At 42.6% G+C, this 27,522-nt stretch overlaps 1 protein-coding gene across 5 annotated transcripts in view; it reads left to right on the forward strand.

Annotated features, from left to right (window-relative positions):
- The window catches only part of futsch, a 65,941-nt gene that overhangs the window by 16,674 nt on the left and 21,745 nt on the right, over positions 1-27,522 (forward strand). For all 5 annotated transcript variants that reach the window (XM_036820279.3, XM_065868224.2, XM_036820277.3 and 2 more), the window contains exons 2-3: positions 1,027-2,318; positions 21,945-22,043. In XM_036820279.3, the coding sequence (XP_036676174.2) occupies positions 1,949-2,318; positions 21,945-22,043 (469 nt within the window). In that variant the 5' untranslated portion in view covers positions 1,027-1,948. The remainder of the gene's footprint in view (positions 1-1,026; positions 2,319-21,944; positions 22,044-27,522) is intronic.

A 27,522-nucleotide genomic window follows, 5' to 3' on the forward strand; every position in this document is an offset into this window, starting at 1 on the left:
CGCCTTCAACGTCGTGGTTTCCATCGCCATCGTTGCCATGGAGCGATGACGACATCTTTGCCAAAGGAGCGTGTGGATGGATGTCCCTTGCCTTTACTGGCACTGCTGTTTTTTTTTTTTGTTGATTTTTCAACACCCCCAGTTCACATAGAGGGTGCATCAGTTTAAAGACCTTGATCTCTGGCTCTATAAGGGACCCGACCATCAAATTTGGTATATGCGTTTATTGGGGTCCCATTTAACTGCAGTCGAACGTTGGTAACTAAATTCTTAAAAAAGAAAAAAAAAACCCTTACGTATTTTTCTGAAGATAAAACCATAAATATCAATGATGGTGCTGTTAGCTTTTTTTACACCCCCAGTTCACAAAGAGGGTGCATCAGTTTGAAGGCCTTGATCTCTGGTTCTATAAGGGGACCGTACACCAAATTTGGTATATGGGGTAAATGGACCCCCAACCAATTGCAGTCGAACGTTGGTAACTAAATTTCAAAAAAATGTTAAAAAATTATTATATTTCGTCTTCAAGATATAACCATAAATATCAATATTGGTGTCCTTATTTTTTTTATGTTTATTGCTTTGTTAGTTCCCTTTGTGGCAGTGACCAAACTTACAGTACTTGAAAGCCACCTTGTTTTTGCGGCATATGAGTCGTTCGTGGTTGTTGTTGGTCTATATGTGCAAGGCGGCCAAAGTTCAATGGATTTTATGTGCGGCAGCTCCTGCCTTCCTGTCCGCCGCCTTCCTCCTTCTCCTCCTGTCTGTGGGCCGTCTTTTTATAGCCACTCCTCCGGCTGTTTTCCTCGGTTTTCCTCGCCCGGATGACGGCTGTCTGGCAGCTCCACTGGGAAACTAAGGGGGAGAACTTCGGACGGAGAGGCCTCCCGCTCCCAGTCATATTGCGCTTAAAAAAAGAGTTGGGGCGCCGATAGTCCTTATAAATAGTACAGTGTGAATGGACGAATGGGAGGGTATGGTATATATTCCCATGGCTAACTCTACCATTTCTTTTCTTCCTTCCAGATCCGACGATTGACGAAAAGGGTCGAGCAGCAAACGCGGAGAAAGTAAAATAAAGAAAGCAAAACCCGAAGAGAATCGAGAGTAAAAAAAAAACTAAAAAGAACACTTAAGAACAAAACAAAAATCGAATTTCCATGTTTAAATCGCAAAACCAAAATTATCGATTAACAACCAATTAAAAGGAAAACCAAAGAGACAAAAACCAAAAGTAAAGTAAATTGCTACCAGTAAACGCTAGTCCAAATCTTCACTATAAATATATATATATATGTATACAATATATATTTAATTAAAAATACTTCAAGAAGAACACGCCAATTGCCGCAAAACTTACTCCAAGCCGAAAACCAAAACCAAAACCAAAGATTTCCATTAAACAAACGCAAAATACCAAATACCAAACACAGCTTCAAAGTGTGCACAATAAAACAAAAAAAAAAAGTTAATAACAAAAACCAAAGAAAGACAACCAAAAAAACCAATATTATTAAATAAAAACGAAAGACAATTAAGCAAAGTCGAAGAAGAAAAAGAAGTACCAAAGAAAACTGCGCCAAAGTCACGGCCAGCAAACAAAAAGTACAACAAACAAACAAAACAGCAAGACATACAAATAATACCAACAAAAGCAGCAACAGCAGCTGTGAAGTGAAGCGTCACCACTGGCCACGCCCACTCCCCGCGGCCCAGCCAACCGCCCCCCGTTTTCGCAATCTTTTGGATTGGCAGCGCATCGTTTCCAAGAAATCTTGCGTGTGCCGAGAAAAATTCAAACACTAGAAATCAGTGTCGGTGAAAGACTCCCTTACCAAAGAAAGCCCATCTTTTTTTTCGAGTGTATACGAATCAGTTCCCTTTTTTTTCTGTGTGACCCAATCGTAAGGCAACAGCAACAACAAGAACAACAACTGCAACAACTGTGATGGGAGATCAGCCAAAGGCAGCGACTAACGCAACCGGAGAAGCCGAAGGCGACGCCGGGATGGCCTCCAATCGCCAGGATTCGCTGCCCAACGGAGCAGCAGGAGCAGGTGCAGGAGCTGGAGAAGGAGTTGGAGTTGGAGTGGGAGCAGCAGCTGGGGCAGGAGATGGAGCAGGATCAGGAACAGGAGCAGGAGCAGGAGACGGTGGTCCACCACCACCACCACTGATGACGGACCCAGAGGATCACTCCGTTGGTCAGGGCATCGTGGGTCCGCCCAGTCCGCTCACCGGCTGCTACCTGCTCATCGTCCTGGGCGAGCCGCACTCCGAGGAGCACAAGGACAACATCTTGCAGCATCTGCTCAAGGGTGAGTTCTAGTTTCATCCACCACTATTCTTTAGAAACCGTAGACAGAGAAAATTCGAACGTTCTAATCTGAGTTCAGAATGTTCTTAAAAATAGAACAATATTTTTAAAGATGAAAATGTTTTTATCGTGCTTAAATCAAGATGAATTGAAGGTATTTACATTGTATATCTCAGCAACTTAACTATTAGCTCAGTCAGTAGTGTATACATGTTGAAAAGTTGTTAAATAAACTCCATTTAACTTTTCTCTTCTAATGTACGTACACGGCATTTAAGAAAAAAAGTTCTCAAATCAAGAACAATGTACTTGAATATTTCTCTCTGTGTAAGCAGAGAATCGGACAATGGGTCCCTAAGTCGATAAATCCTTTAAGAATCATATCGATTAGTTTTGGAAAACAACATCTATATTAGTACAGATAGAATGATAATTGAGATTTCTTCTTTAACGTACCATCCAGATATAATATCTAATTTGTTACCTTATTCGTAAAAAAAAGTTTAAGTAAGCACATTGCTTATTTTTGTTAGACCTTACTAAAATATTTTACAAAAATTGGTTCGCTTAGAGAAACGTTTAATTTAGGGGTAAGTACTATTATCGTATTAGCAAAAGTTTCAGATTAGAATAACTAATTAGAGATTTTGAAATGGATGATATTCTAGAAATTCTGGATTTATCTGATATTGTTTTATTCAGTAAATGTTATTGAGTTTCTTGGAAAAGAAATTACTTTTAATAAGTACAGAGACAAAAATGAAGCTATAGTATACGTTGGTTCAGTATCACCCCTAAACTTTAATAAAAACATGAAAAATCCCTCCTATTAAATCGGATGTTTTTGCCAAAGCTATTTTCTCGATTATGTCTGAACTTACATCGCAAAAACTGCACCTCAAACAAGAATCTGCATACAAAAAGTTTGTAACCAGAACGTTTACACGTATTTTCTATGGAAATTTAGCTTTGGCAACAGTTTTTTTTTTGTCTTTTTTGGCTAAAAGCAACTCCTGCTAACACTGGAAAGCAGAAAATGCAAGGAGATAACTTTGCATAGGTTTGTTGATCTTTGAAATTCAACAGACTTTAATTCGTAGCGCATGTTTTCAGAGAAATTTTTTGATTTGGCACCCAAACCCAAGAAAATATCATTAAACGAAATGCATATTTAAATGCGAGAGTAGAAAGTCAGGGAATGCAAATGAGGATTGGGAGTCGGAGTTGGAGTCTGTGATTGAATGCTCGTGGTCGCGGTGGCGGTCGTGGTCAAGCCTGGCCGCTTCCCGTCGCGTGTCCCGTTTGGAGCAAGTCGGTCCAAGTCGGACTTAGATTCAGGCACTCATTCCATGCTGATCCATTCCAATCAAGAGCTATCAAAATGCACCCACCCCACGTCCAGCTTTTTCACACTTTGCTGGCTGCCGTCGCCTCGTCTGTTGGGTGCTTCTAATTAGCTGGATTGGATAGGATTGGATGGAGACGGAGATGGAGATGGAGGTAGAGATGGGAATGGTGGATCCGGTGGGGTGGTCGAATAAAATCACCTGCTGGTTTCATCTTCATATTTCACTTTTCTTCTGCCATGCTTCTGCTCCCGCGTGTCTGACACAGTTTCTCCGATTCTTAATAATAATCAACTCGGTGACGGGGAGTGGGGTAGTGATGGGTTTTAGAAGAGGTAATACAAAAAAAAATAACCTGCCATCGCCGGAAGTCTCGAGACCCAGAACGACTTTTACAAGCCATTTATTGCTAATTTCCGCTTATTAGCATTGGAATAAATTAAATGGGTTGGCTAAATAGAAAGCAGTGGTCTAGAAATCTATGCAACTTTAAGTTATTTTTCACTTTGGTAATATAGTTGAACTTTCGTTATATAGAACTTCCCTAACCCAAGGTCTCAATAAGATGGGATAGATAGATAGATGGTAATAGACTGTAAAAATGCTCATAGAGTGCAATTTATAACTTCAAGACTCTATAGCTCCAATTTTGTTGGTGGTTTGATTCTTTAAAATTCGACTGTGATGGGATTACAATTATATAGAACTTCCTTAACCCAGGTCCCAATAAGATGGGATATATAGATAGATGGTAATAGATTAAATAGATACAAATTCTCATAAAGTGCATTTTATAACTTCAAGACTCCATAGCTCCAATTCTGTTGGTTGGTTGATCCTTTGCAAATCGACTGTAATAGGATCTACCCTAAAACTTGTAGATTGTAAGCACTAGCGACTGAGAGTGCTAAATATCTGTATTCTATTTTTAAAAAAATCCTGATGCACAACCGGTTAGTTTTTACAATACCATCCTTTGATATAACGAGTTTACATATTCGTGGGCGCATTATAAAAGGCAAACAGGAGTGCTGAAAGGCTTGCTAGCCACTCCAATTACCTGCTGCCTGTTAATCGAGTTCCCATTTCCGTGCCCGGGCACTCCAAGGAGCCCTGTCCTGATATCCTGTCGACCTGGTGCTGTCCGCAAACTCAATCGGGAATGTCGCTGATAATTCGATTTAAGCAAATTGCGCATGAAAGTATGCAGGGCTGCCAGTATTCCGAGGATTCCGATGCGAGGATGCGAACTCTCCCACTTTGCCAGTTTAATTAAAATCGAAAGCGCACACCCACGTAACCCGGGCACTGAAAGGCAGGCAGTGCAAACAGTGGCGGATTGTTTGCTTTTAATTGTATTAATTATTTTCATGTTGATTGCATTACAAACAGCAACATGAAGCAACAACAGGCAGCAACAACGGCCGCTGTAATGAAAAGGGCAATTGGGTCAGAGTTCACAGTTCGCGTGGGGGATGCACTCACCTACGGATTCAGATTCAGATAGAGATACAGATGAGGATGCAGATTATTAACAAATATTTGATTTATGCAGGCGACAAACCGGAATGGGCGAATGGGACCTCCGAGGTGTGTAAAGCTAAAGGGTAAACACCAACTACCCAACTGGGAATATGGAATACGGAATTCGCAGAACGCCAGTACGGCACTTTTTTTTTTGGGGGGGGGGTGTGGCATAATTGCCGGACTCAAAACACGGTTCCCCACTCTACTCGCCCCATCCGGAAATTGCAAAAACTCGCCCGTGCGGACCCAAAATTAGTCGCCAGCCTAAGGCAAGGGGTTAGAGGAAGCTGGGTAACCTGGGGTGTGGATTACCTGGTAAAAACATTCAAGAGACACAAAGCGAACAAAAAACGTGCAATGTTTGCTCAGTTCCGTTGGTTTACATTAAACAAACAGCCCAGTGGCGGCTGCAAGGGGGTTGAGGCCTTCTTTTTAATTGATTTTGAAACAAAAATGTGGCGGCAGTTTAACGGACACCGGGGACAAACGAATCAGGAAAATATAATAAATTAGTTTTAAAGAAAATATTATGGCACTCAAAAACATGCTAGGAGTCAAATAGTTGCCTTGCTGTTAAAAACAATAAAGACTAGATGAATTGTAAGCTTTAACTTTAGGTCGTAGAACTTTTTTTCCATCCACAATGCTCCTTGCGTAGTCAAGTGGTCGCCACTTGGACACTTCACTCCGCCACTTGGCTCCTCGTTCACCTGACTTGATGATGTGGAGACCCATTTCCCCCTAGATTTCCCTTCTCCCCTCGTCACTTGATTATGAAAATTACGTGGCTCAATTGCAGTCACGCTTCCCAGTCTCCCATTTGCTTCTTTCATTCTACCTTACCAAATTTCGTGGTTCATTTTTAATTAACTTAAAAATTAATCAATAAAAAATAAAAGCCACATTCTCAAGGTCGTCCATTCCTCGGGGTGGAGAATCACATAACCTTATTATGACAACTGTTGTCGAAAAAGGGCAAAGAGCAGGGGGCGATGGGCGATGGGCGATGGGCTATGGGCGTGGCACTTAAATGTGTGTAGGCCCAAAAATCGATCAAATAAAAGGGGTAGACAGGGCAGAGACGGTGAAAGAGGGGGGGGCCCAAAGCGAAGAAGACGCGTGACAAGCTTCGATTTTGTTGATATTTTTAGACAGTCCAATGGGGCTGTCGGCTCCCGGGGGAGTGAACTTTTGGATTGCGTGACAATGGGGGCCGGGATGTGTGACAGCTGGGCGATGCAGGATATAAGATGCCGGCGGCGACAGGAGACTCTTCCTGGCCAGAAACATGCTACGTGACTCTTGCCATTCGAGAAACCCCCCGAAAATACTGGACACGTTCGCTGGGACAACAAAGTAGCGCTGACAATACAATGACAGCAATTTCTGCTGCACTCGCTGCTGGGAAAGTGGCTAAGGCTAAACAAACTGCTGACAGCCATCTAAACCAGTGTACCAGTCGATCCCGAAAAAAGATTCAACATTGCCCGACTGTTTGTTTGCCTCTCTGCCACTCTGGGTTCTTTTCGAGGTACAGGTGGGAAAAGAAGGGCTTTTGCCGGGTGTTTTTCGTAAGCCACTAGAATATGTCACGCTCGACTGAATGGCAAAGAAAGCGATCGAAAATAGGTTAAATACATAGTACAGGCACTGAAAGAAACCTGTTTTACATCACTGGACTTTTTATCTGCCGCTGCTCTGCCGGCACACGCACAGTATGTAGGATGATGTATGAGATTTTTAACCTAATTCATTTGTTTTATGTTAAATATTATATTAATGGGACTAAAAAATAAATCGAGACAAAGATTTTGCCGAAACAAAATCAGTTTAGGTTTTAAGATTAAGAAGATTCGAATTTTAAGATTGGAAGGTCTATCTCATTTCTTGAGGTTAACCCGCACTTTCAGCAGAGGCCAATGCGGCGTATGCGCGATAATCGATTTTGAATAGAAGAAACGTACGGAAAAGGGCGTTGATGTGGGGTTTTTGTTGTTGGTGGACGATGGACACTTGCGTCATCAATCAGCACACAGACAGACTTACACACACACACACACACACACACGGCAGACAGAGGCAGGGGGACATTAAAAATGCTTTTATTGCAAATTAATTGCTTTGAAGTGCATTGGAGGCCACTCACACACACACACACTCGCATGGGCAGAGATCATGCGACGCACCCGTGGTCAGCCGCAGACCACGCCCAAACTAAACCCAGCCGCCCCCCATGACCTCTGCCCTCTGCCCTCTGCTTTTGGCCGAGCTCATGTTACGTTCGTTTCACTTTAATTAGTTTTCGTTAGGCTAGGTCGTTTCTGTTACAGTTTGAGCTTCATGATGAGCGTGTCATTAAATTTGCAATTTAATTTGTCATTATTCTAATGAGCCAAATGCAGAGTGGCGAAACTGACTGTCCTGTCCAGTCCAGGATCGAATATTGGGAAAGATGGCCTAAAACTTTAGTATCCGAATACCCGATAGCGCGGACCTTTGGCCCGAAAAGAGTTTGCCAAGGGATTTGGCCGGGACGTGTGCTAATTAGCTGCTAACTGCTTCTTGATGGCCCAATCGCAATACCCCAGCCGCAGACCACTTGACCACAAATTGAAATGTCCAATGCGAAATTCATGAACTGGAAAGCCTTTTGGAGGGAGGGGGGTAGAAAGGATAAGCCCTCCGTCCACCGCCCACCATCCACCTATCAATGCTGCATCTGATCCCAAAACACTTTTTGGCTCAAAGTTTTGGCCAACAACGAAGAACGAAGAAAATAAAACCCATTTCCGAGCGGCAATTTCATGAACTTTCTCAACTGTCTGGCAATGCCATAAAGAAAATGGTGTTCCCGTAACCCCCCGATCCCTATAGCACTCTATAGTGTATACTATATGAGTATATGTAGTATATAGTGTGTGTTTGTAAACTTAAGTAAATTCAGCCTCATGTGTGGGTATAGAGTTTCCTGGCGATTTCTTGGCGAAAGGTGAGCTTCAAGGAAGGTAAAATGCAGGAGCAACTATACGAATCGACTTGGAAATACCCTATAAAGGGGCTTGGATGATATGAAGTGAATATTCTCAGGCATTATGGTTGAAAATGCCCTACAAATCATTTAGAAATGTATAGATTGGAAATATGAATTAATCAAATTATATTCCTTTGGCCAATAACCAATATTTGATGGCCTGGGCCTAATACACTCCTGCTGCTGCTGCTGCTGCACACATGGTTTTTTGGGGTGGAAGGTGAATTTTGGTTTGGGGCACAAATGTATTACCCGGTTGGCAGGCATTTTGCTTACAACTGCAAATGGAGAGCGAAAAGTTGGACTGCAAAATGGGCCGCTCCCTGGGCATGGTCAGCTATAAAAATTGCTTATCTCGTTACATTTAAAGTGAAATACAATTCGGCTAATGCAATTGGCACACGAACAAGACGCAGTACTATGTAGTAACTACTTGGGCGCCGGGATGTTGGTAATGTTGGCTTTACGGGTAATACGAAAAAATGTGGGAAAAGTAGGAGATTCGTGTGTATGCACACTCACGTAACTAAAGCCTTTCATTTTGATTAACGTTCCGTCGTTTTCATAGCGGGGAAAAATGGTTTTACGACCCTCGCAAATGCATAAGTGAGGCAAAGAAAATGAAGGAAAAGCGCTGGGAAAACTGTATAAACGGGATACTGGCAACTCCGAATCCGACTTAGCCGCAAAACTGCCGACTTGTGCACATCTTCGAAGCCACTCACACTCACTTACGCTCACTCATTGAAGCTCGGAGTGTCGGAGGAGTCGACAACGTGAAAATCATGAAAATTAATTGGCAATCTGGGCCCCCACCTCCGGATCCCTCCGTTCTCTGCCCTCTCTACTCCGCATTTTCCATTTTCCGCTCCTGCTGAGCCTGGCACAAATTAATGTGCCGCCATTTTGAATATTGCACTGGCCCCGTCTTCTTCTTCACCTCCATCCACATCCACATCCAGGTCCTCCTTCACCTCCTTCACCTCCACCTCCATTCTGCGGAGGTTCTGTATGCAAATGTTTGCCCCGCAACTCCAACAGAACTCCGGAAGTCCAACAAAAGTCGGTCAAACGGAAGCACTACGTGATTCACTCCTTCCCGACTATATATACTCCGCCAGACTTTCTGCTAATTTCATTCGGGATTGCAATCCGAGCAATTTCTATTTGAGTTTCTGATTGATTTGAACTCATTTGTTTAAGTTGGCAGAGGATGGCAGGGAGTGGCCGGGATTTAGAGGGCGAGCAGCGGAATAGACCGTGGATATGAGGACAGAAAACTGAAATATCCCCAGTTCAGGATATAAAGCGAAAATGGGGAAGATTGTCGAAAAATAGGTCGCAGTATTTCTGACAAAAATATCCCTACTTTTTCCAGTAACAAACTAGGCTACCGATACCCATCACTTTCCAAAAAACTGAAACCGACTGTTTTGAGCAGCTTGCTAGATATGCTAACGATCCCTATCTCTTTAAGAGAAATTTATTTTTTGAACAATTTTCGCATTTTTTGTAAGGGGTTACATCATCTATTTTTGCGAAAAATGGAAAAAATAAAAAATTTCCAGGTTTGAATGTCAATCGATTGGAAATTAAACAACGAGCTTAACGAGATTTGACATTCCTCATTCTGACTTTTATTTTTATTTTGGCAGCCAAAAAACGGAGTTTTTATGGCAAAAAATAGGGTTAAAATTTTTGTGAAAAATGGAGATTCCGATTTTTGCCAAAAATGCTAAATTTTTTTTCGGTTTTTCTTTCGTAGTTTAGCCAAATCAAGGCGTACAGCTAAAAAAACCGACTGTTTTGAACAGCTTGCTTAATATGCTAACGATTCCAATCACTTCAAGGAATATTTATTTTTTGACCAATTTCCGCTTTTTTTGTAAGGGGTTACATCATCTTTTTTTGCGAAAAATGTCAAAAATTAAAAATTCCTAGGTTTGAATACCAATGAATTGGAAATTAAGCAACGAGCTCAACGAGGTATGACATTCCTCATTCTGACTCATATTTTTGATATGGCAGCCAAAAAACGTAATTTTTATGGCGAAAAAAGGGTTCAAATTTTGGCAAAAATACAAACTCAGATTTTTGTCAAAAATGCGACATTTTTGTTCGGTTTTTCCATCGTAGTTTAGCCAAATCAAGGCGTACAGCTAAAAGACCGACTGTTTTGAGCAGCTTGCTTCAATTGCAATCGATCCCTATAACTTTAAGGAACATTTATTTTTTGACCCATTTTCGCATTTTTTGTAAGGGGGTTCATCAGTTATTTTTGGAATTCAGTTTTTTGTCAAAAATACATATTTTTTAGTGGCTTTTCAGTCGTAGTTTAGCCAAATCAGGGCGTACAGCTAAAAGAACGACAGTTTTGAGCAGCTTGCTTCAATTGCTATCGATCCCTATCATTTTAAGAAAAATTTATTTTTTGACAAATTTTTTCATTTTTTGTAAGGGGGTAGCTCGCTTTTTTTTGGGATTCAGACTTTGGTCAAAAATACTCATTTTTTAGTGGTTTTTCAGTCGTAGTTTAGCCAAATCAAGGCGTACAGCTAAAAGACCGACTGTTTTGAGCAGCTTGCTTAATATGCTAACGATTCGAATCAATTTAAGGAAAATAAATTTTTTGACCAATTTCCGCTTTTTTTGTAATCATTTTTTACATCATGTTTTTTTCCGAAAAATTTTGAAAATAAAAAATTTCTAGGCTTGAACGCCAGTGAATTGGAAGTCAAATTGCGAACCCAACGAGGTATGACATTCCTCTTTCTGACTATTCGTTGCATTATGCCAGCCAAAACAGGGATTTTTTATGGCGGAAAATAAGGATTCACATTTTAGTCAAAAATACTACTACTAATACGAAACATGGCGCAAAAAAATGTATGATACAATGACTTGCCATTTGTTGTGGTAATTTCTTGATTCCTTAAGATCCCAAAAATATCTGTTTCAAAGCCGAGTCATAATTACTTGCGTTTTGCCCAGGGGCAACCCATAAATCAATTAAAGAAGTTAAGACACCTAGTTCTTATCTCGGGACCCTCGTCCCTTCATGGACTTGTAATTAGCGTAACTTGTAGTGTAATTAATTGTCAACTGACATTGTTCTCATAAATTTTCATCTGCCGCCGGCAAACTTTGCTGGTAGAAATTTAAGTTGGAGCAGCTGGAAATATGAAAATGGCGATGGAGATGGAGTCGTGGAATATATAAGGTATTGGATATTGGAATTCAATCAGAGGGGCCATAAATTCGCTTTGCATAATAACAAGTATCTGGCAGATACATTTCTGCCAGTTGCCGCCGCATAAAATTGCAATTTTGATTCCTCAATTTTTTTTATGCACACATATTTCGTAATTTTATGGCAGCTGCTGCCCGTGTCCGTGGGGCAGCCTAAAAGATGGGTGGATGGCTGGAGAAGATTGGTCTGGATGGTTGGGATGGGTTGTGGGCTGTGGGCTGTGGGTTGGAGCTGGCCATTTTCATGCTGTGACTGCTGCAATTTTAGTTTGGCGCATTTGCGAAATTAAAAAGCTTCTTGCATCATTCTTGCCTCCTCCACAGCCTCATAATCATCGTCATCGTTCGCAGGCAGTCCTTCCCAGCATCCCAGCATCACCCATCCCAATCCCCATCCCCAGTCGTAGTCATCAAGTGATTTGTTGGTCGCTTGCCAAGTGCAGCTGGTGACACTCACATCCCATATCCCACAGTCACATGTTCAAATGTGTTCAGATGTTCAGATGTTCAGATGTTGGGGGACAAGGCACAGCGGACCCTGACTTTGAATCGTTTCTCGAAACTCTTTAATGAGCTAAGGGAGACTAATAGATCTAAATTGCTATGACTATTCCCCCGTAAAGCTGCGTGGGTCCTTTAATCTTTAATACTTTTTCTTGAATAACGATGGCAAATGCGGTAAAGAAGGCTGAGCAGAATATACCAAGGTAATCCCTTTTCTCCTTCAGGCCCGGCTAAAAATATTGTTTTTCCCAAACACCTCCGCTTAAGTTGAGGCGGCTTGGATTGCAGCAATTTAGCTTAGCACACCGCCCCCACAATCTGATTTATTCGTACTTTACTTACGCCCCCCCCCCCCTCCGTATTTATTTATTTAGCCCACCGCCCCACTTTGTTTTCCGCTCTTTTCCCCATGCAAAGTTATATTTTATTTATTTATGGCTCTTGCGCGGCACCGTAGAACATAATCCATCCAATCCGAACCGGTGGCTTATTGATTGGCTTGGGCATTAATTGAGCGTGCCAAAGTTGAGATTGACTCGGAAAATGCATTTTCATTTTCACTTAATCGCAATTAAAGTTCTTGTGGCCAAAGTTGAGCATGTTTTTGGGGCAGGATGCTGGAATGAGAGCACAGTGGTTGTGAAATGCGGATCTTTGATTAAATAAACTATACAGCACTTTGAACAGGTTACCTCAGATGTTATAACTCACAAAAAGGTTTGATAGTTAGGGTGGAATTGTTATCTTTAGGTAATGTGAAGATAATCGCTTTGTAAAATAAAGAAAGCATTTTGATTTCCCATACTTTAAAAATGAAATGTAAAAGACAAAATATTTCGATTTCTAAAGAGACAACCTTAGATGTTATAACTTACAAAAGGATTCGAAAGTGAGGATATCTTTGGTATCTTTAGGGGTATCTTTAGGTAATATAAAGCTACTAGCCTTGCAGAGACTTAAATTAAAATGGAATAGACGAAATATTAAGATTTCTAAAGAGATTACTTAAGATGTTACAATTTTAGGAAATTAGAAGGTTAAGAACTGTCTATATCGACAGCTGTAGAAAATGCTTGAAATTTTCAATTTCCCGTCTGCCAATGAACGATGAAATGTTGATCACGAAAAGAGCTTGCTCCTCATTTCTCCTTGGCCTTTCCCCTGCATTTTCCGCTTCCAGTTTTTCCCAGCCCCCTATAGCATGTGTGTGAGTGTGCTTGGATCCAATTTGTCGCCTTGCCTGGGAAAATTGCGAAAAATCGTTGACAAATTGCATTTGAGGCGCCCTCTTCCTCAGAGCTGCCTCCCCTTTTTCCCCATTTTCCTCACCGTTTTCCCTTGGCTGACTTTTTACCTTTTCGTGCCCGCATTAGCGTTTCCCCCACCCCCCACCCCCCACTGAACCCCTCACCCACAACTATATTCAATTGCCCTACGTTCGTTCAATACAAATTCATTTCGATTTAATCTGGCATCACCTCAGACTCAAAAAGGCGTTTCAAATGCTTTTTATTGCCCTCACGGCAAACGCTTCGTCTTTGGCCAACTTTGTATGTCCCTCGGTGGTGTGGGCGTGGCAGATAAGACTCGGAACTTACATGGCTGTCCATTGTGCAGAGGTAAAGATATGATGGTAGATGGTATAGAACCCTTGTACCTCTGTACCCCCTCATATTTAGGAGCTCTTGACATTTGCCGTTATGCAGTGTGCAGTATGCAGTAGTCAGCCATGAAATTGGAAATCCATAATGGTCGAGCTCAACACGAGCGCATAAAAGGCGCACAATTGTGCATCTATCTTCGATGCACACTCTGTAGACCATTGTTCACCTCAAAACGGATGTGGCAACAGCTGGGGAAAGAGGTTCTTTGGGGATGGGGTTACGGAATCGGAACCTGTAACTCAATGAGAGTGGTGCACTTCACTTCTTTTCCTTTTGAGCAGTGGAGTCGATGTAAATATTTGATTACAAGTGCATGTCCTTTTCCATTTTCCTGAAAATGTTGTTGTGTAGCTTTGATTTGATTTACCATGTATATCACTTGCCTGCCGGTAAACAAAGTTTTTGATTCGAGCAAGTAATTCTGCAAATTGAAGATGAAACTTTCACATACCCAAATCCTGTTGAGTTTCGAAATTGGATAGATGAATAAATAATATATATCAAAATGTATCCAACGAATTGAGCAAATATTTGATTTTTTCCACTTCATTAGTTGTTCACATCAAGTGCTGAATAATTGAATGTGCGTGTGTGTGTGTTGGCCATCAATAAATAAATGCTTATGAATTTCCGCTAGAATGATAATTTTTAAGTGGCATTCAATCCGCAATCAATATCTGAAATGCATCCTTCGTTGATGAATCACCCTCATTATTGACTTTTTGATAGCATTAAAGGATAAGCCCGACAGCTCGCAAAAACAAACACGCGCATAGCATGTTGGGAAATATTTGCAATTATGCAATTAGTGAGAAACAATTAAGACCGTCATGGCGAGGGGCGGTGCATTTTAGTGGGCGTGGCAGCCAGGTAACTAACACCCTAAACACCCAAACACCCTCAGGTGTGCAGAGCAATTAGCATCAGCTCCAGTTACATTTCCAAACCACAATTACAAAAGTTGCCAGTGCAAATTGAATTAAAGTAAGGGGTAGGGTATGATTAAAACTATGTGCAAAGGGATTTAAGGAGATACAAATGTAGGACTTCATGTAGCATAAAGTAGGAGTTCCTTTCGCAGGACAACATCGAATTAATTAGCACATAAACCATATGGATCCCTTGACCATTGAGCATGTAATATGAGAGAGTGGCCATTAAATTAAGTACATCTGGGGCACCTTTCTGGAAACCCTATTCTGTAAGTATTATGTCTCTTGTCATACCAAATTTAGTTAAAGAAATAAAAAATATTAAAAAAACGTTTGGAGGAATGCCACTCAGATGTGGTATTTCGCGTAGTTATGGGTGCTTTAGAAAATCTGAAAAAAATATAATCTATAAAATCGAGTCACATACCAAAGTATATATAATGTTAAAAAGAAAATCTGAGGATCAAAGCATTGTACATACAAACATCAACTTTAACTAGAGATCCGTGACTCTCTGCGAGTTCAAAGCGAAGATATGGAAGATGCATAAAAGACCTCGAGTGTATCTGCCAGATGAATTATTTTTAGTCATCTTCAGTAAACTTGAAATCCGAGGGATTCGCGGGTCGCGTTTATTCCCGCCTGTCATACGCAAAAATCTTGCATTCGCGCGGCTCGCGGACAAATGCAAATCTATTTTTAGTTAGTTTGCGGAAAATGCTGCAGTTGCAGTGGAAAATGATTTCTTTTTTTGTTTTATGGGAAAAGCAGACACACACACACACCCGCAAACCCGTGTGCAGTCATTGTGACAGGCGCAAGTCTGTGTCAGAAATGTTTCCTTTTTTTGGCTCTAGTTTTCGCTTCTATTTGCTCACTCCTTCTGTTGGCAGTAAAATCGAAGAAATATAAACAAACTGAGGTGACCCAGGCAGCTATAAAGGGGAAGGGGTGGCAGCCGTGACATGTGGCAGGAGATATAGTACGATATGGAGTGAAGGGATTGTCCATGCCATTCCATACCAAACCACACCACACCACACCATACCATACCATACCATTTCAATTCCCCGAAAACCCCGAAAACCCCGAAAACCGCTCCTTTCCTCGGTGTGCAAAGTGTTGTGATTTATGGAGAACGAGAGGATGGTAGGGTGGCGTTTTGGGCAGGGGAGATCGAGCGAGAATGAATCCTACAATCGGATTGCAATGCGAACTGTGAACTGCTCGGAGTTTTCCCCTCGCTTTCATTTCGATACCCTTGCAGAGAGTTTTATAGTTTTTGTAATCCGTTTCGCAGTTGGAAGCGGATTTCATTTATTATCCTTTAAAATTGTAAGAAATACATATGGCTTTTGAAGCAAGGCATGTTGAATTATAATATTTATATGGAACCCAATCTTTCTTTTTAACCAAGTAAACTTGTTCTCAAAGTTTCAAGAACAAATAATCTAAACTGGTTTGAATTATTTGGGTGTTATAAGGCAGACATCTTTTATTTTGATGATTTAACTGGACGATTTTTGTGTAGATACTTTTGAAACTTTGCAGATTTCCGTCTATGATAGTTGCCAACCAATAGTTTTTAGTGATTGGTAAGGGTATATTATTCCCGCCTGGCTGCAGTTAGCTGTCTTTTTCGTTTTTGCTGGCATTTCTGTCAGAAGCAGTCAAAAATCTCCCACAGCGGTAGGGACCAGGATAGAGGAACGAATGACCCTGGGGCGCAGCGGGTGGAAGGTAAAATTCGAGGAATGAAAATTCTGTGGAAGAGTCATACCATCCACATACCATCTCCACCGACCATCTCCCATCGACCATCTCCATCTCCCGCATGTAGAGATAATAGAATTTTCAGATTCATTTTCGGGTAGATGGCAGGTTACAGCCCACTAACGCCGCCCCCAAAAATGTTGCAACCGCACGTGGCAGGAAAACATTTATGAGCAATTTATGCAGGGCTATAAAATGTTAAAAGAGTTCACTCGCCGTCGCTGCAAAAATCCCCGTTCCCATCCTTTTTGGATCATAGTGTGTGTGTTTCCAGGGCTTGTGTTCTCTTGTATTGGGCGAATCGATAAAGTGACATAAATTATGCGAAACCCGCTCGCACATCCTCATCCTGCATCCTGCATCCTCATCCTGCATCCCCATCCCCATTCCCATTACCAATCCCATCCGCACACACATAGTGGTACATTCTTGTGGCCTTTGTCAGCTACTGCAATATTTATATGCCACAATACCCTACTTCTCTTCGCAAAATTGGTTAGTTCTTCCCACCTCACCAATCTTCCAAAATCTCACCGACCGCCCAACGAATTTGCGCATTTGTATTTCATATTCGGGGCTGCTTCTGGCCCATTCGGTCTCTTGGCCAAAAACCAAAAACGCTGTCCAATCATTTGGCCTCGTTTGCACACACAAATTCCCGTTTATTGTTCTCCGCTGTTTTGTAGCCTAGCGGTAGCCTATAAACATTGATTAGCCATTAGGGGGAACACAACACTTCAAAATATATTGCGCATTCGTCATGTATGCCAGCCAGCCACCTAGCAAGGATTGGAGGATGAGGTACTGGGGACAGGACACCAGGAGCAACCGAAGTTGGACATGACTCAGCAGTGGAGGCGATGGTAGATTATGGGCAGTGGGGACAGGAGCCATTAGATAATGACGCATGTCCCAATATGACGCAATTCTCCACGACTGTTCTCCGATTTTCAATTAAAAAATACTAAAGCTGGAAAAAAATATACCTTTTAAATCGGAACTCATTTCCAAAAAGATACTCGGACTAGTTGGGCTTAGTAAATCTATATATATATATCAGAGTAGTGTATACTTATCAAAAAGTTATAATTTTACTTTTCTCTTCTCACCATTTTGTTCTAACATTGAGAACATTGATACCAAAATGTTCTTATACGGTTTTTAGGAATGAATTTTCTCAATTCAAGAACAATGTACTTAAACATTTCCCTCTGTGAAGTGAAAAATCTTATTCCAATGAAAACGAAAGGATATAGGAATTTTAAACACTTTAGACTTGGTAGTACTATGTTTATTACTTTTAACATTTTTTTTGATGCTATACTTTAAGGATCTGAGGGAAGCGTCCTTTTGATGGTGTTTTATCGACCTCCCATGAGTTCGAGTTCCAATTAATTACAATCCTTATCGGGATATACATATCGCTGGGTGCGCAATAACATCAACAGCGTGTCCGATGTTCGATGTCCGATGTCCTTGTCCGTGTGTCTTGGCTCATCAAGCTGGCCTTATCGGCACGGGGCAATCAGGCGCAGCATTGTTTTCGCTTTTGTTGTCCTCCTTTTTGGCCCTCATCCACGGCCCCATCCTTTTTTCCATACTCATCCTCATCCTCGTTCTCGTCCTCGTCCAGGACCTGTCACAACAAAGGACTCCGATGCGATCCGAGGAGCCAGTTATTTGCTGCGCCTCGTTTACTTTACTTTCGATTCGCTTTAATTGTTATTGCCTCTCTGCTTTCTATCTTTTCACCTCCCAACTGGGAGATAACCGCCCTCCCTTTATTCACCCACTTGGTTGGCTGTCCTTCAGCAGTTCATCCTGGGGTTCCACTCCTCCTCCTTGAGATTCATCTTCATCTCGAGCTTGTTCTTCTTTGCCATCCACTTGACTCAATACGCAATTAATGGGTGCAAGTGTTTAATTTCTTTTTAATGTGTTTATTTATGCATTTCCAAACATTTAGCCCCTTTTGCGCCATTCTGCCCCCCTCTCAAAAACAGTTGCACTTTCTGCCGCTCTTTTTCTGAATCTGAATCTAAAAGGGGGGTTGTTTTTAAGGAAAGGGGGGGGGGGGGGGGCGAAGGCTGTAGGAGAAGCGCATTCATTTGGCTATGCAAACTTTTTCAACGCGCTTTTCTGGCTTCAAGGGCCTGGCAACAACGAACGAACGAACGAACGAACGAACAACGTCAAGTGGCTTTTTAGCTACATCAAAATCAACACTGCTCCCCCTGCCCATCGCCGCCCATGTAGAGTAGATGTAGTAGAGTGGCTTTTCGAGGGGGGCGCGTAGAATTATGCAACTATTTGCTGCCAACAAGAGGGGAAAAGCGGGTAGGGACGCCTATCAGTAATCATCCATGGCAAGCGGAAGCGGCGTCACGAGCAGGAACACATAGGTGTCGCAGTGGGTTGCCAGGGGCGTGGTTTCAGGGCTTCGGTGCTCCAGGGCTTCAGAGGATGTGCCCCCCCGGTGACATGGAGATGGAATGGGTATGTAGAGCCGAGAATCGAGGACCCCGGACACAGGAAACAGGTGTCTGTCTGTCTGACACGTCTGCATTCGATTACCTGGCTGTCGGGCGCTCAATCGCAGCGAATGCACAGGATAATGGGTAGGGGAATCGGAATCGGAATCAGAAACAGAAACAGAATCGCAATCGGAATCAAAGGGCCCGCGGCCCTTGTGTGGGGATGCGGAAAAAATGAGATTGGCCTGGTATAGTTCATGGGTCCTCCAACTTATAATACTTATGGATAAAACTTGTATGATATTACCTTTAATTTCCACTAACGTACTTAATTTATTTTGAAAAGTTATGGTAACCCCATATCATATCTGTTAATAAATTCATAAAATGCGATGCGGAAAAAATGAGATCGGCCAGGTATTATCCATGGGTCCTCCAACTTATAATATAATACTTATGGATATACTCGTATGATACTACCTTTAATTTCCACTAAGTGACTTCATTTATTTTAAAAAGTTATGGTAACCCCATATCATTTCTGTTTTTAAATTCATAAGATGATGTTGATTTGTAGCCCCTTATAAGGTCCTCCAACTTATAACACTTATGGATACATGACACTAACTTTAATTTCCACTAGCTGACTGCATTTATTTTGAAAAATTATGATAAGCTATATCATATCTGCTTTTAAATTCACAAACTGTTGTTGATCTGTAATCGTTTTTAAATATATCTAGCCAATAGGTCAAAAATCAAGCCAGTGTCATAATGCAATAAGCTAGTTACTTAACCTAGTAGTACTGCAAGTTAAAGTATAAACTGGGAAATGTGAATGGGATAATGCCAAGGCATAGATTAGTTGATATAGAACAGATTTACAAAGGTGTTTACATAGCTAACCCAGAATCTGGGTTTTCGATTACTCCTTATGTAACTATGTTATTTTAAGTCCTCTCCCAAAAGTTTCAATTCCATTGAACTGACTATTAACATGAAAATACATAAAGTTATAAAATCGACCTACTTGTGTTTCAGTGGTAGCAAGCAACTTTCGTTTTCCATTTTTTTTTTTTTGGTTAAAACAGCAGGGAGCTGCTGGGGTTAAGCCAAAAATTAAATATAAATAAATAATAAATAAGCAGTGAGTCTGGCCCTGGCACTGGGCAAATTGAAGTCTCACTCGCAGATATCAACGCACAAATAATAAATGAGCGACGGCGAGGGGCGATGGCAGAGGTTCTGACTTGGACTTGGAATCGGAATCGGGACGGGGATTCGGTTTCGGTTAAGGATTCGGTTGAGGATTCGGTTTCTGTAACGTTTCCGCCGCTGTCTTTCGCCTCCGTCTGAGTGGCTTCATTCGCTCGATGATTGCTCAGAGGAAGGAGGGAAGGTCCCACCGCATATATCCTTATCCTTACTTTATATATACGTATATATATATATCTATATATATATATAGTACATGCTGGCGTCGCATATCCTGGGCGCGCTTCCTCATTATTTTTGTGCAATCGCTGTAGGCGCTTTTGGCTGCCGTCGTCTGCCCCTTTTTTCTTTTTTTCTCGGCTGCCTCTGCCTTTGCTTTATTCTTCGCTTTCCCTTTTGTTTGCCCACACAATGTCCTGATCCTGCCTGAATCTGGCTTTATACTATATAGTCAGCGAGTGTGTGTGTGCGGGTTGGTTGAAAAGTGTTAAGATTTTACATTTTTATGCCTCGAGTTCACTTTTTTTTAGGCCGCTTTTGTTGCTGTTGCCAGCCATTTGTGCAAATTGCCGCAGTGAGCGGTGAAGGGCGAAGGCGGGGCAAAAGGGTAATATTGTTATATTTTTCTGGCTTAGACTTTGGCTTGGTCTTGGGATTGGGCTAACTCACCTCCACGTGGCTGATGATCTGAAACCATCTGCCATTCAATGATATTGCATGGCAGCAGTTATGCTCTCCCCGCGGAAAAGCGCTTCATTTGCATCTCCTGGCGGCGGCGGCGGCGGCATAAAAATGAAAGTTAAGCACTCATTAAGGCATCGTTTGAATAAGTTATTCACAAGAACGTTACGATGCCGGGGTCTTCGGAGGGTTCATTAAATTTTCCAAGGGGCTTAGGGATAATTTACAATCTGTCAGATCATGGAAATTAAAGGGGCTCCTACTTGGATGGTTGGGTGTACGGGTGTATGCTTGGCTCCTTTTCTGCTCGTGGCCCCTTGAACCTGTCACGTAGGCCTTAAAGTCTGAGCTTCCGAGTGCCCCAAAAGTAATTTGATTAATTTACCGGCACACACACCTGCCCCTGGCCCTGGCCCCCTTGAGCTCTTCATGCCATGCTGCATCCTCATAAATGGAAAAAACACACAGGAGGGCAAAACTATGGAAAATGTGGGGAGAGCCGGAGCATGGAGCATGAAAATGATGGAAGAGCCCGGCCCACGTTGTTCTGGGCCTGTATTTGCAAATGCTCACGTTGTGAAGTCGGACTGCTGACTTAATTTGTTGACTAAATGACATAATACACAGCTACAACGTCAGGCCAAACAAATATCAAAAGGCGTTCGGGGTGCGTCCAGTTCAGTTCGGTTCAGTTTAGTTCAGTCCATGCGTATTGTGACCTCGACAGCTCCCTCTTGACCCCCTGTTTTTGACCCCCGTCCTCCCCCTTGTTAGGTCATTTATCAAAACTGCGCATTGCCAACCGTTCACAGACGTTGTGCATAATTACACAGATCTAATGTGCGAGTGATGAATGGCCCCAAGGCAAACGGAATGATCCTGGCACCAGTTCTCGAACTAAATCCATCGTTTATTCAACTAATGCATTTCCATGTGCATAATGAAGAACTGTTATCTGTCTTATATTTCCCGGCTAGTTATAAGTTAACCATTTAACATTAATGTCTGGGATGACATAATGATTCCCACACTAAAGGCCTTATGTCCTTATGACACTTGCTTGGTTTTTGTTCTAAAAAGTTGTGACAAACTATAGCATATACCAGTTTTGATTGTATATAAAAATTAAAGTAAACTAATAATTTAGGCCTTAATTTATCTAACACAACCTTACTTCTTTCTTTCTTCACTGATCTTCCTTTACCTTATGCCTTTTCCTTTTTTCTTGCAGGTTTCCTCTCCTGGGACGTTTCCGACTGTCACGTCGACTTGGAAGAGGAGCTCAATACAATTACACAACATGCGCCCGAGGGCGAGGAGGCTCGTCACGGTAAGTCCAAATCCCGATTATAAACTATATATATACGATATCATTATCATATCATAACCCCAATTAGCCAATTAGGCAATCGCTGTGCCATTCCACAGAGATCATCGAATTTGAATCGGGCAACAGCAACAATGGTTGTTGTGTTAAATTACAAAAGTTATTCCAACGAATTATTATGACAATTGTCTGTCCACAACAGTGGGGATTCCAGATTCCGGAGGGCATGGGCTCCTCGGATGAACAACAATTGAATGCACAAAAGCCGAAAGCTCAACGCTTTCATGCTTTGTTGTTTGGCTGCTTTGTTGTTTTGGCTTTTGTGATAAACCCCGGGCCCAAAAGCAGCTGCATTTTCATTTGCCCAAGTGCAACAGCAGCATACAGCACAATCATCATCATCATCATCCTCAACATCATCATCATCCTCATCGCCATCGACAGGAGCAACAATAAGCTGACTGACGGCACTGTTGTCTTTGCGGATTAGTCTAAAATGCTGTTGAAACGCACTCAAGTGGCTGCCACTGCATCCAGCAAGTCCCGCATCCGCGTTCTTTGCTGTTTGCCCACTTTGTTGACTTGCTCTGGAGATGATTGGGATTTGTTGTTCCATCTTCATCTTCATCTTCCTCTATTCCCCACAAGCCGTGCAATTTGATCAAAATCCCGCAGACTCACTGGCTATGATTCAATCCATCCATGAAGATGTTGCCTTGTTTATTAAAGTTGGTCTAAAATTTGGAAGAGCTTGAAAGTTCCCTTTTGATTTTATACTTTCCCTATTATTGCATACGGTTAACTTTGATTTCTCAAGCCCCTTTTTGAATATGCCCGGCGTGGGAAAAACTCTCCCTTTGGAGGACATTATTTTCAAGCGACAATGAAATGAAAAGTATGCTTGAGAGGACCCGGACTTGGCAGTGATAAGGCGCGTTCTTCTTCTTGGCAGGCCTCTTGCTTGATGCCGATGGCGATGGCGACGCCGAGGCGTTGTCCTTGAAGGACATGCTAAGTGCAACACCTGCGCTCAATGCCCTCCATTTAGCCATTGTCCGGATGGGGAAAAGTTGGCAACGACAGCGGCTTTTCCATTTTCCATTTGCATTCGCAATCGCATTTTGTTTGCGTTCCCCCCTCGAAACTACTTAAACAAAATTCTCAAGTGGTGCCGCCACAGAGCGGTCCAGAGACCAATAATGATGGTGGTGCAACAGCCATAAGCATAAACCAGAGGAGGATGAGGACCTGTGGGGGTATGGGCCACTTGAGGCTCGATTGAGAATGCACAGAATGCACTCGCTTCGCCGGCCTCATTGTGCTCGCCAGAGATCCTCGTCCCTATCCAGGGATCCCGAGAGGAATAAAATACGAAAAAAAAAGCCGACAAAGGAGCGTCAGTGTCCAAATTGTCCACCTTCCTGCATGGCTGCCTTCGAAGCGAGAGGATGGACTTCTTAAACTGCCCAAGGTGCTGGCTGAAGGTTTTTCTTTAACGGCAAAAATTCGTTAACAAGCACATGATTCATGAAACCCAACTCCCTTCTGCCTTCTCACAAATTCACGTCCAACGTTGGCCTCAAGCCCCGACACTGACCCTCAACCTCATCAGCATTTCTTCTTCTTTTTGTGCAGGCCAAAAACTGAGCTTGATGCAGTTTACTTAAGTTTCCTTGTGGGACGGGAAAAGTTTGTCAACTTTAAAAGTCCACCCTATCAAGAAAACGCCCCCCTGGGTTCGCGTGATGAAGACAGGCTTCGTTAGGAAAAAGATGGTCGATTGGTCGATGGGCGATTTGCTTTGCCCTACTCGCTATATGTCCTCTACACTCGTTACGCTCACTCGCTGTCGACTTTAAAAGTTCACCCTATCAAGAAAACGCCCCATGGGTTCGCGTGATAAAGACAGGCTTCGTTAGAAAAAAAAAAATGGTGGGATGTGCAATGGCGATTTGCCCTGCCCTACTTGCTATTTGTCCTCTACACTCGTTACGCTCACTCGCTTATTACTCTAACTCGATGTTTTTACTCTACATTACACACTCACAATACCATCGTTTTCTCTCGCTGTTCTCATTCGCTGCTCCTTACATGATATTTCCTTCTTGTTAGCGCGTTCTGTTCTCTACAATTTGTTGGGTCTCAGCTTCACTTGCTAACATATTTTCTCCAACCTTGCGATCCTTGAGTTCTCACGCCTCCCGCACTCGTTCTACATAGTACCCCATTTTGTTGCCCAACCCGCTCTTGGGATTATCTGGGGATTTAGACACATTCTTATCGTGCCTAAGCCGAATCCCACATAAGCAATGAAAAGATGTTCTGATGAGAGGGCGTGGCACAATAGGACACCAAAGCCGTATCACGACCCAACCTAACCTGAAAAGCCATACAAATTCTTGAGATAAAAGCGTATGCAAAATTGATAGAAAGATAGAGTCCGTCCGTGCCGTCTACACACACATCTAAACGAATATAGGGAAATATACGAGGGCTCATGCCTACATATATCTGTGGAATAGAGCGAGTGAGATGGAAAGTGAGTGGGAGTCACGCACACAGGCGTGCCTACAAGGCCGTATTGACAATGGCCATGTGTGTGTGTGTGTGTGTATGTGACTGAGGCTCATGCATAATTCAGCCGAAGAAAGAGACGGGCAATATGGACTATTTGTATGTGACAGAAAGGGAGAAAAGCAGTTGGGCAAATAGCAAAGGCAGACTGCCAGACTGACTAACTGACACACCCACATGAAATTCGTTTTTTTTACACATGATTTGCATACCCCCTGGTCTTTGGTTTGGTTTGGGTGGAAAATTGGGTGGGACAACTGGTCTGGTCCAGCCGCGATAAGCAAATAAACTATAATGATGTAGAGAGGGATGCAGCGAGAAGTGGCGAGTGTGTCTGTAGACAAGGAATGCGGGTAACATGTTGACAGGACATCAATTAATATCAGCGAGAAGGGTGGAACAGCTGACGTCTGTCATTTGCGGAGACTCTTCGCGCCGCATCCTTTTAATTTTGTGCCACCATCACGGTTGGGAAAATGTGAGAACACATCGCTTGACGTTTACAACATGTTATTGGCTTTGTTCAACAGGAGCTCACTCCACCTCCCCAAATGTTCCTCTGAGTGGCCCATGAGTCCATCTACATTTACGTAACCGGAGAAGATTCCAGCATATTATGTGGCCTGATTAATGATGGGCGATGGCCAGTGGCCGATGCCTTTGCTCCTGGATAGCCAACCAACCATTGATATTGATACATACATATAAGGATGCCCGTGCACACAGCACCTCCCCCCAATATTCTCTCACAATGCAGCTGAAACCGCTAATTAAACTATCATCATCATAATTCCCAGGGATTAGTGTACTGGGCGTTTATAAATATGGCCATGTTGCCAGGTCGGGATAAGCGCAGCCAATTAAGCCGTCCACCCGCCCACTCGGGGGAGCTGAGAACAAGAAGATGAGCCGTGGGAAATTCACAGCTACATGAATATGCACAGCGTTAATATACATCATTCATCAGCTGGGGGATGACCTGGCCATATGTGAGCTACGGAAGCAGAACTGGCAAATGGGGATACATTATTAATGTGACTTTACACGGAATATGGAATACGAAATACGGAAGACCATCGGGCATTTCCTGACCCTTCTTCTACAAATAACAATAATAGCTATCCCCATAATATATCTTAAAGAAAAGTATTCCTAGAAAATAGTTTCCCAAGGCCTGGCGAAGATTTAAATTTAAACTCAATGAGTTGCCTCATTATTTAATTTGGAAGACTTCCGTCTTTTTTTGGGCGGAGTTTGAAAGAGGAGGGCGCAAAAGGTCATTGGAAACTTTTTTTAACACGTGCGCGTTGGTTTGACAGTAAACTTTTTCCAACTGTGGTGGCGACTTGGGTTCAAAAGTGGGCAAAAGGGTGGGTGGGAGGTCAGGAGAAGGGCCGACCGTCGCCTATAACTGTAATTACTTTGCAGCCAAACAAAAAAGAGCCGAAAAAAAAGTAAAACGAAATCATAAAACACAAAAAGTTTCCGGCTGCTGGTGTTATGCAAATTTTTTTTTTACCCTATTTCTCCCTTTGTTTTGGAAAAGTTCGTAACTCTGGTCCAAAGCCGGTTGCAGTTATTAACGGTTAATCTGGCGCCATGTTGCCACTTTGGGATGAGGTGCGGCCAGGACAGCATAGCTATTCTATGGATGAGGATCCGAGTCCGGATTCTAGACCATTCTCTCCTCATTTCCGTTCGGTATTATTTGTCAAGTGGCAACTGACTGAGCCCTTGCTGCAACTTTTCATTGTGCGTGGGTGTGCGGTTTGGCCAACTTTGGCCACTCCTCAAGTGGACCACTCACTCCTGACCGCTGACAGGCCGCTAAACTTTTCAAGTGCCCTGTTCCACTAGACAGTCCACTATCCACTATTATTATGCCATACAAGTCGGTTCGGTAGGGTTGGTTCTTATAAAATAAAAAACCATTTGAAGCGGTTGAAAATCAAGGCATACCTTAGGCATATCGAAATAGAGTAGTAGACTCTGGTTATTTATGCGATCGGTATCTTGTTTCTTGCCAGTTCGATTGGTCTCAAATTGGAATCCAGTGAAGCAAGAAGGCGCAAAGAGATTACCAGCAAATTGACAGTCAACTTGAAGCCCTATTTCAATTGGAATTTATAGCCCACTGCATCCGAGTCCGCATGCCATTCCATTCCATACCATTCGAATCCAGTTTATTCCCCTTCCGGGGGAACCACCTTGATGTGTAGGCCACTTGGCAGTGACTTGGCCACCACGATGCTAATGTCGCCTGGCCCCAGGCCACTACCCACTACCCACAACCCACTACCCCTGCGATCCCCTTTCCCCAGGACGCGACGTCTACAGCCCGGTTATAAACTAAACATTCTTACGATTATGCCCTGTGCTAGGGACAGCAAAAAGAAGCTAAAGTAGAAAAATGGCAGAGACAGCTCCCGAGGTAGTAGGCGACCTAAATTCGCCAAATTGCGTATACGCACAGGCTGTCGGTATATGTATATATGTACCTACCTATATATGTCACTGCGTTCGCTGTTCCGAGCTTGGTGCGTGAAATATAAGCCGTAGGACAACACGCAGGTTGGGTTCTGTTGGTTTGGGTTGGGTCGTCGAGATTATCATTTATAAAAAGCACAAGGGATACACACGACACAGGCCCAACAGCTGGACAGAGAGGAAGCCATACGAGTTGACCAACAGCCATCCACCGATGCTCTTGTCTTGTATTTTTTACGCGTACGTGAGCACATTTGACCACTGCCCCTGGGGAGGTGGTATATAATGGGTGATGGGTGGTGGTGCACCCATCCATCCGCTTATCCATCCACCCTGCAGTTGGCTTGTCAACGACTATTTAGTGCGGAAAATGCGTAAATTATTTACGTACGTACGCATTCGTATTCGCATAAAACCATTT

Source organism: Drosophila suzukii, chromosome X (assembly GCF_043229965.1).
Source record: "Drosophila suzukii chromosome X, CBGP_Dsuzu_IsoJpt1.0, whole genome shotgun sequence".
In the NCBI taxonomy this organism is placed as follows: Eukaryota; Metazoa; Arthropoda; class Insecta; order Diptera; family Drosophilidae; genus Drosophila; species Drosophila suzukii.